General features: G+C 35.9%; 2 protein-coding genes across 2 annotated transcripts; both read right to left on the reverse strand.

Annotated features, from left to right (window-relative positions):
- Positions 1–2,348: 2,348 nt before the first annotated feature.
- Positions 2,349–6,637, reverse strand: LOC104108386 (pentatricopeptide repeat-containing protein At1g80880, mitochondrial). Its single transcript, XM_009617407.4, has 3 exons — positions 5,966–6,637; positions 2,951–5,396; positions 2,349–2,863 (listed from the first exon to the last, which is right to left on the reverse strand). Exons 1-2 carry the CDS (start codon positions 6,547–6,549, stop codon positions 4,352–4,354), a joined length of 1,629 nt encoding a protein of 542 aa, XP_009615702.1. The 5' UTR covers positions 6,550–6,637; the 3' UTR covers positions 2,349–2,863; positions 2,951–4,351.
- Positions 2,523–3,104, reverse strand: LOC104108387 (early nodulin-like protein 17). Its single transcript, XM_009617409.4, has 2 exons — positions 2,951–3,104; positions 2,523–2,863 (listed from the first exon to the last, which is right to left on the reverse strand). Exons 1-2 carry the CDS (start codon positions 3,102–3,104, stop codon positions 2,523–2,525), a joined length of 495 nt encoding a protein of 164 aa, XP_009615704.1.
- Positions 6,638–10,432: the final 3,795 nt, after the last annotated feature.

Below are 10,432 nucleotides of genomic sequence, written 5' to 3' on the forward strand. Positions count from 1 at the left end.
AGTACACAAGAAGGCTCTCCTTCCAGTGTACCAACTGCTATTCGAAATGGTGAACAAAGTTCTGCTCCCACGTGCTGAAAGACGCTCCATTACATAATGAGCAGACTTAGTTCTCATGGAAGCATTGGATGGCTACACCACTATAAACCTGCATGGTCTTATGATAGAGCACATGAAGAAAGTAGCAGAGTTCAAGGAAGATAATCATGGGTTGTCTTACGGGTTTCTCCTTACTAAAGTGTTTGAATTCTTCAAGGTTCGTTTGGGACATGCTAAAGTAGGAATTCGCAATCAATCTTTCTCCAAAATCACCCTTGAAGAGTGTGAGTGCATTAATAGGAGTGGAGGGGTTGGCAGCAATTCGACCATTTCTCAGCTGATCAACGCTCAAAATAGTGCCACTGAAGAAATAAGGAAGCTGAAGGCTCGGAATGCCATTCTCGAAGGTCAACTCAGTCAAACCCAGGAGGTAGTTGGTTCCAGTAGTGCCCAAAACATAGAGGTTGCCTGCCTGATAAAGGAAAATACTGCTCTCAGAAAACAGGTTGAGGACTTGAAGGAAAGTTTGCTAACCGAGCAAGGGTCTGCAAATGCTCGTATGGACATCCTTCTTAGAACCCTTGCCTCTTCCTCTACCTCCAGTGCTCCCCCTTCCAGTGCTCCTTAATAGCCGTCTTGTTCCCAGTGTCAAGTCCCTAGTGTCCGTCCTCTGTTTTTTGTCTTAATGATGTTTATGACTGGTACCTTTTGTTGTTTTTATTTTGTGGATGGTTTGGTAACAATGGAACTGCTCCCTGCTTAATTTTCAAAAATTAATGGACGTTTCATCCTTTTTGTCGTGTATGTCTTGCTCTTTTGCTCTATTTTTAGTCATGATTGTGCACACACATGTGGCATGAGTTAACCAAGCTAGACTTCTTTTTGCTTATTACTTGCTACTGATCTTTTTATGATGCCAAAAGGGGGGAAATAATTGAGGGGGAACAAGCTGGGGGAACAGATTCAGGGGGAATACAGGAAACTGATCTACCATTCTGGTTCTTAGGGGGAACTTCAATTATAAGTTTTTCATCATCAAAAAGGGGAAAATTGATAGGTTATATGTATCCATGTTATGTTTTGATGATCTAACAAACTTAATGATAAGAACTAGATAAGGAACATGTTACACATCCTCAAGCACTAAAGAACAACAAGTCTCAAGTCGGGGACATAGTTCAACTCTTCAGAGTCAAAAGAATAACAGAGGGAACAGATGGTCATTAGTTCCCTTGGTGACGGTACAAGTCAACTCCTCACGGCTGTAAAGTTGCTGCCTCCACACGCAACAGTGCAAAAACAGTGCATCAATCAACTTTATAGGGAATGCCCTTTACCTAACTTGCTTGCATCATTCAAGTGATGTCACAAATGAATTATTAACATCAAGCAAAGGCAAAACAAAACACTTGCACATTCAGAATCAATCAAGCATTCTCTAAGTCTGTGTCAATCTTGCAAGTGATTCTCAAGGGTATCAAGAACAAAGAACAACATAACGAAGGACCAGTTTCTTGTATTTAGTCATTACATGTCCTTAGCTGTATTGCACGTTTGTTAAGATACTTTACTTGTAATTCCTACTAAGCTTAGTTAGAAGTATTGTATAGGAAAATTTTGTAAAATCATAAGCCTTGTGTTTGTGTCTTGGACTCTTGGCTAGAGTTAGTCGAGTTATAAGTCTTTGTAATAGAGTTATTACAAAGTGGCTTGTAATAGAATTGTTACAAGTTAGTGAGAGATTAAGAGGTTAATTCCTAGGTTACAATAGGTTGTAATCTAAAGTTTGCTCAGTAGTGAAGTTGAAATCCTACAAGGGTAGGTCGTGATTTTTAATCCCGTGAGTTGAGAGTTTTTCACGTAAAATTCCATTATATCATTTACTTACGTGCGTTTTATGGGAACTTATAGAAAATTTGGTTCTCTATATAGTTTGATTGACCCTTAGTTTCTATCACTAACAATCCAGTGCCTTTCCCATTTCCCTTCTCTGATCTCTCTGCCTCCACAACTTGCAAACTGAATACACATGGCATGAAGTAGTGGGCTGTGTTCGGTGCTATAGGTATCTAGGCCCATATGAATGACTGAATGGGCCTTGCCTAGAGTCCAACCCAGGTATACCAGAACCCTTTGTTTTGCCGGTACTATTTTGTTTTGAAATTTTAAATTAAAAATTTTAACGAAAAATGTCCGAAAAATTTATCTGGTGTCATTTCTATTTTATTTTTATTTTATTTTAATTCTTATTCTTATAGTAGAGAAATATAAACGGCAGTAAAAATGGAGTTCAAAGAAACAATAGCAGATTATAAGAAAAATCTGATACTAATTGAAATTAAAGAACAATAATGAATTGAAGAATGACATAATCAAAAATTCAAAATAACAAATACACACTTGACACTTGTGGTTGTGGCAGTTTCAGAATTTAATGGAGCTAATATAGCACAACAATCTCAAAAAAGAAAGACCAAAACTTGCTAGATCCAAACGGAAAATGTCAATCCAAAAAAGGCGAAGCTGATGGCTAATAGTGACCCAAAACCGCACGCCGCCACCGGAGCAGTAGATTTTTTGGAGGAATGCTCAGCAGAAATGGCTGACTTCGGAGGAGATGGAAGAGGATGAACAACCACCGAAACCTTCATTCCGTTAAAGCAACCGCCAGTGCCACAAATGAAGTAATACCTCTGGGTCTTGTTCAGCATAATAAAGTCTTTTCCGCCGGTCCAATTCCCAAAAGCACCTTCTATTGTGCAGTTATCATATCCAGTCTTGTTCACTAAAAACACATTGTACTGTGACTTCTGATACCTAAACGCTGTAATAAAAAAGAGAGATGGACAGAGAAGTTAGAAAAGTAGTAACAAAGACGCAAAATATGTACTGCAAAGTGTATAATACGTACAGATATAGTCACCAACGTAGAAGGTTTGGTTGTTCGCCCAAAGGGTGTAATTGATGCCAGGGTTCCAGCCTTTGTTAGCTCCGACGATGTGGTCGGTGGCGTTGACGGTGGCAGCGGTGGCGAGGAGTAGGAAGAAGAGAACAGAGAGAGCCATGTTGATAAACCTAAGTGACAGAAGCTCTGAGCTGGACGTGACTGGTTAATGGTTGGTTGAGGAAATAGCCAGCTGAGCTAGTCCTACTTTATGGCTGTACTTGGCCCAGCCACCATTATATACACATCCAAAGCAAATTAGATGACCGTTATCCATTTGTTATTTTTATGGGAATAAATAATATAGTTTCTATAAATTATGATGTATATTTATTTGATTTTCTTTCCAAAAGTAGTGTTTGTTTTTACTCTTTTTAGACTCTGGAGACCACCAAAACATTTGGAATCATGCGTAAAATGTAAATGCCAATTGAATAATGCAAGCGGGAGGGACAAAATCACATTCAATGAGTATGTTAGTACACCCAGTGTGGAGAGAGCCACGCTTCAATCACGTTGCAAGTTGCAGCGATGATTATTACTTAACTCACCTTTGCAACTTTCTTGATGGGAATAAAGTAATACTACTATGCTATATTAGGCCAATTCCACCACAGGGCACTTCATCTTTCTCGATTCCCCTAATACCGCAATCTGCGGTATGTGTTCGCAAAAAGCAATGAGAAGTCTGTCCCCGTATCTCGATGTGCACTCTTTCTAATCAACTCCATACCCAAGAATTGAGTAGGATAACTTAGATTTATATACCTATATCCAATTTAGCAACCTAGCAATCTAAACTATTCAACTGCATGGTATATTATAGTTCAGTAAGGATTCACCGGATGCCTTTATCTACAAAAATCTGAACTTCATTCTTGGATTATATGAAGACCGCAGACCCGAAGACATGGCCCAGTGCTGGCATCAGTTACTGAAGCAAAATCATACAGAAAATGAACACCAAATGTCACTTATATGAGGCATGGCTTGTCATATCGGACGTTGATGAACCAATATGAAAGGCAACGCAATGACCGAGATTTTGTCAAGGTTGACAACGTAACAGATTTGGCAATGCTGAAATGTTCTTGGAAACACGTTCTTATGGCAAACCATATATAGCATGAAATTAGTTATCCATGTCCTCCCAAGCACATCCCTACTAGGCCACTCGGGCAGCCATATCAACGATCTAGAGAATACTCTGGCAAATTCGGCCAATTATCTTTAGAAGCAACCAAGCCAATGCTAACCCGGTCCCAGCATAACAAATCTACATAAACTTGCACGGTCAAAGATTTATGGGTAGCTTCTAAAGGCATCCATCAGGCTCGGATGAGCTACAATATTTCAACCATCATTTAATTACCTTCTACCTTTTTCACTTCTGATCACCCTGTGCGTCGGATGCTTTGTCAGTCTCCCCTTTTTAGTATGTTTAGGATCTCTCACATCTCGTTGCCCTCTTGGACCAGTTGGTATCTGTAAGAACTTCAGGAGACCTGGGTCATCAAGAATTCCACCGGATTTCATCTCTGAATATAACTCTCTTGCCTGGGAGAATAACCTGCACTCCACAAGTCCTCCCACCAAAAGAGAATAATGTGCAGACTGGGGCACTACCTCATACTGCTTCATCTCTGCCCATATCTCCAATGCATTTTCAGGCTGCTTCAACTTCAAAAAACTATCAAGAATTAAGAGAAAGGTGTCCCTGTTTGGACCAACTTCAGCTCGTTTCATAGAGTTAAGAACTTCAATAGTTCCTTCTAGACTTGCACCTGCAAGAAATGCATGGTATGTTTCAATAGTTGGACTGATATTGTCTTCCTCCATCAGAGCTAATATACTTCTCGCCTCACCCAACTTAGATGATTCACATAGAGGACGTATCATCAAGTTGTATGTACTAGAATTGGGACGTAAACCCATATGTTTAACTTTATCAAGAATTTTAAGAGCTTCCTTCACACAATTCTCACAAGTCAGTACATATATCAAAGCGTTATACACCTCCAGGCCTGGAACCCAGCCCCGTTTCTGCATTTCATCATAAAGTCTAAGTGAATCGAACAAATTTCTAACCTTGGAGAAGCAGGAAATCATGTGAGTATAAGAAGTACCATTTGGTTCAATACAACACTTGGACATTTCTCGCCATATCCTTTTGGCTTCAAATACATCAACCATAATATTGCACCATCCATTAAGGATAATATTAAAACCATCAATTTCCAAGGGGAATAGCTTTTTATTAATAAACATGAATTGTTCAGCTTCTTCAATAAAGCCATGCTTACAGAGAGTACTCAAGAATGTCAGCAATATTCTCTGATCAGGAGACATACTGAACTTCTCCATTATCTGGAATGTCTGTATAGCTTTACCGGCATTATTTGCAGCGGCATATCTGTTGGAATATCATGAATGACAATGTTAAACATCTTCTTAAGCAATTAATCATCTTACTCAAACTATTGCATAGCATTTTTCTCAGTAGTTTATCGGGAATATCATGGGGACGGATGCACAATTTATGGTACGGGTTCAGCAGAACCCAGAAGCTTTAGCCTAGACCCCATATATGTGTTGAGAAATCCACTAAATATGCACATACAAAAAACTGCGAATCCAGTAAGATAAATGAATTGTGGGTTCGGTGGTACCTTAATTCTGAAAAAAACATGAATGACTAGGCCTACAAAAACTATGAAACAACTTTTCTAGCTAGATAGAGCTATCAAAGGGTAACATTTTTTTGTGAGACTACTGATATCTACCAATTAATGCTTGAATTCAACGACCTAGTTAACAGTGGCTTCTCAGCAATTATGTAGATGAACTCACAAAAATTACAGAAATCATATTACAAAGGTTACTCTGCATGAAAATGAATGACTTCACATTTCACTCAATGGTATGCGTCAAAAACATGGGAAAAGGAAATCAAAAAATAAAATAAAAAAGATAAGTTTTTACCTATCAATCATGACGAGGACCGCCTCTTGAATATCTATTGACATCTGAAGAAGATCTCGAATCAAAGACCAGGCAGTACTGAACTTACCATGGTTGCCCAGAATCCATATCATCAAACACCACGTGTTTTCCTCCAGGCATTTGCATTTCTCACCCCATTTGAATAGCAAATAAGCCAACTTCCACAGGTTTCTCAACTCCCAAATCACCAAAAAGACCACGTCATTGTTTGGTTTAGCACAGCATTCATCAAGAAACAACATGGCTTCATCACCAGAACCAAAATCATTGGCCTTCTGTATAATCCCAACAAATTGGCTAACATCAAGTTGAGATTTTTCGCGCAATGTGTCCACATACTTATCGAAATTGATGATTTCGTAGCAAGTTGAATTGCCGGAGCTGAAGAAAGGGGGCTTGGCTGGTGTAGTATGACAGGTTCTGACAAATGGTTGACGAAATGCCCCAAAGAAAGGTTGTGAAGCAAACAAGGAAGGATACTGAGGAGCTATAGAGCCGATTATATGCTTAAAAGCGAGAGGGCGAGTTTTGTAGATCCTTCGTGCAAGACAGAGCAACCGCATTATTTCTCAGTTAAACCCGAGAAATCTCCATCGTTCCTTCTGCTGTTTTTTGTGGAAGTAGTGGCGCAAACAAACCTCAGTTAGCTCAAGTCTACAGAAGCCATTGGATTTTACAATTGGACACCATTATTCTAAGCCCAAAACCAATTTGATCAGGCCCAGGGATTACTGTTTGACTTTTCGAGTGTAATTGACACTAGGTAGCTACTTTTAAGCATGTTGTTTAAAATGTATTCATATTTTATAATTTTATAATTATTTAAATATTAGTCAATTTCGCTCAAATTTCAGAACACGACATCGTAGAGTTTAAATCTCAAAATTTAAACTTCAGTTCAAAAATTGTATTCTGAAGTTCGTATCTTATGTCCTGAATTTTAAATTAGTAGTTCAGAAATTCAAGACACTTAGTCCTGAATTTCAAATTAGCAGCTCAAAAATTCAGTTAGAATCCTGAATTTTCAAATTCAGGATACTTAGTCCTGAAGTTTGGGTGAATTGACTAATCTTTAAATACATTATAAATTATAGATATATTTTAAATAAAAAGCTTAAAAGTGGCTATTGCTGCACTTCGCCCCCTTTTTGGTTTTTACTATGGGAAAAAGGGAAGAGAAGTTGTGAAAAAGATAGAAGGAAAAAAGATGTAAATCAGGCCTTTAAATGCTTAAAAGGTGAAAATGTTAGGTTCCACCTTAATTCGATTAGTATTTGCTTTCTTATTTTCACGTGAGATCAATTCTAAACAAAGTATACTTCTATTTTTCGCTCTAATTCATCTTATTTTGATGGGACATAAAATTTTAAAAAATAAAAATTTGAATCTTATAGTTCTAAATTAAAGGTCAATAGTATTATTAAAAGTACGGAAAGGGGCAAAATTGTCCCTAAAGTATTAGAAATAGAGCAATTATGCCCTCCATTTGTTATTGGGCACAAAAATACCCTTACCGTTGGTCAAGTGGAGCATATATACCCCTCTCCACTAATAGACTCTACATCAACTATAAATTCACTTTAAAAAAATATGTTTTGCTGAGTTGGAGTTCCACATCAGATTTGGCTGGGGGGTTTTCATCAAAGAAAATTAATGAAATCTAAATTACCCATATTTTTCCCATTTTCAACAATTAACGGATAAAAATGCCTTAATCAGCAAATCCTATCAAATAATCAATTATTCTCCTCATTGTTCTCATATTTGTTTATTCATCATTAACCTATCAAACTTCCATAAACACTGTCGAAATAGCCATTCGAGAATTCAACTTCATCGTATTACAACATGTACCACCTGGAGAGATTAACATAGAAAAAGAGAGATTTATTGGTGTTAGAGACATAATTCGATTCTTTTTTATATTTATTTTTTTTAATCCTTCTGCAATTTTCTCCATTTTTTAATTTTCAAGCCTCTATATCATCTCTCTTCCCGTTTTGAAGCCGTTTGCAGGGGATCCGATCTGGACTTGGGTTTTTCTATACAATTTTTTTTGAATTTTTCTATACATATTTTTGAAAGAAAAAAACACATACAAGGAAAAAGTGGACTACTGGAGGAGTTTCCGTTGAAGTCCGATGGGGCTCGCTGGTTGAATTTTTCGGGATAAAAGTCCGCTACATAAGATAAGGGTGTGGTGATTGACGAAGAAGTGAGAAACGTGGCGAGGGAGGTGTCGGACAGATGTTCTTGATATTGGAGAATTAAGAAATTATATGGAGGGTATTGTTTTCCAAGCGGGAGCTCCAAATCAGCAAAGAAAATACTTTTGAAAGTGAATCTATAGCTAATGTAGAGTTTGTTAGTGGAGAGGGGTATATGTGCTCCACTTGACTAACGGTGAAGGTATTTTTGTGCCCCATAGCAAACGGATGACATAATTACTTTATTTTTAATAGTTTAGGGACAATTTTGACCCTTCTCCCTTAAAAGTATCCTTTGAATCTTGTAATGTTAAATATGTTATATTATTTTTATTAGGAAAATATTCTTTTTGAATCAGAATAAAAATAAAATTAAAACATATAAATTGAATTGATAGTTGTAAATGATATGTTGCTATTTTTTTATATTAGCACTTACTATTGCAGATAATTACTTGCAAGTATATTGGATAATTAAAGAGAAAAAAATAGAGAATTTTACCTTCCTATACACTATTTGAAACCTTATTACCCTCCCTACTCAAGTTTCAATTTAATTACATGGTCATATACAATTTACCAATTATATACAAATAAGTTTTAAATGAGTATCACTTTATATTAGGAATTGAATAAGGAATGTCAGTTATTATAATTGTCCACTCTCTTTCTCCGTCTCTCTCTCTCTCTTCATCTCTCTCTCCGTCTCTATTTCTCTCTCTTGTAAAGCCTCAAGATTCACTTTGTTTTAGTTGGTCATCTCTCTCTCTCTCTCTCTCTCTCTCTCTCTGTCTCTCTCTGTCTCTCTCTCTCTCTCTCTCTCTCTCTCTCTCTCTCTCTCTCTCTCTCTCTTGCAAAGCCTGAAGACTCATAAGGATTTGATTATATCAGTTTATATCGCTTTAGTTGGTCATATCAGTTTATGATTTGAAAAGACGAATGCTCGATGAAGTTAAAATTGCAAAGCCTGAAGATTCACTTCACTTTAGTTGGGCTATAACATATGCGGAGACTTTAATCTCTCCTAATTCTCTGTAGGATTATAAATTTTGAAAGTGTTTGACTCTCCACCATTGACAGCCATTAAAAAGCTTTGAAACTCTGAAATCGAATTTGATTTTTCAAAAACCATTATTTGTTTGGATTGTGTGTTGTTGCAAATAATTAAAAATATTGTTTGGAGTTTATATCTTAATTTTGAGGGTGTTTTGGTGAAGATTAGACTTGATTTTGGTTGAATTTCAGATTGAAACACGAAGAAGAACACATGACATACAATATACTTACAAAATTGTAGTAAAGTTGTAGTATAATTGTATGTAAATTATATTTTGTTATAGTTATATATATATTTTTTTATATATATATATATATATATATGTATATATTTTATTTGAATGTTGTATGAAAGTTGAAAAATAGTTGTATAATGTATGAATCGTTGTATAAAATTTGTATTTAAGTTATCAATAATATCTTTTTACATAAAGTTGTTGATATATATCAAAATTATATTAAGAGAGTAAGTTTTAATTGGAATTTTAGAGAGGAAGATGCACACACCACATACAAAATATATAAAAATCAGATACAAAATATATACAAAAGACATATTATATAAAATTTGTATAAAAATTGTAGTTAAGTTGTATGATATTGTAGTTGTATTTAACTGGGTAGAAATAATGTATGAAAGTTATAGATAAGTTATAAATAAGTTGTATGAAATTTATTTTTACTATGTATGTTGTTGTAGATATTCAAATTTGCATTAAAATTTGTACGAAATTTATTTTTAATTTGTATGTTGATGTACCATACATTGTTCTTTTTCTCAATTGATTTATTAAGGAAAGAAAAGTAGAGAATGAATTCCAAATCGACTCATGTGCATTGATTCATATTTATTTGAACGGAAAAACTTGAATATTGATGGGAACTGAATGATTTGGGTTGAGAAATTTCGAGTTTTATATTAAAAGCGCCCCAGCTAAATTGAAATATTGCCATAAGTTTGCAAAGGAAGGAAAAAAAAGGCCTCCACCAACTAGTCTACCAAGTATGTGTACCCTCCAATAAAATCCTCTAGTAATTTACAAAACACGAAAGCTAATACTCTAAAATTGTGATGACCCGAAAGGTCATATTTAAATTTAATATTCATTTCTGTATTCTGAGACCTCAAATAGCACCATTCAGATTTTCTCTACTTGCGTGTGCAGTCCGTATAATTTTTCGA

The sequence above is a fragment of the Nicotiana tomentosiformis genome, chromosome 3 (assembly GCF_000390325.3).
Source record: "Nicotiana tomentosiformis chromosome 3, ASM39032v3, whole genome shotgun sequence".
In the NCBI taxonomy this organism is placed as follows: Eukaryota; Viridiplantae; Streptophyta; class Magnoliopsida; order Solanales; family Solanaceae; genus Nicotiana; species Nicotiana tomentosiformis.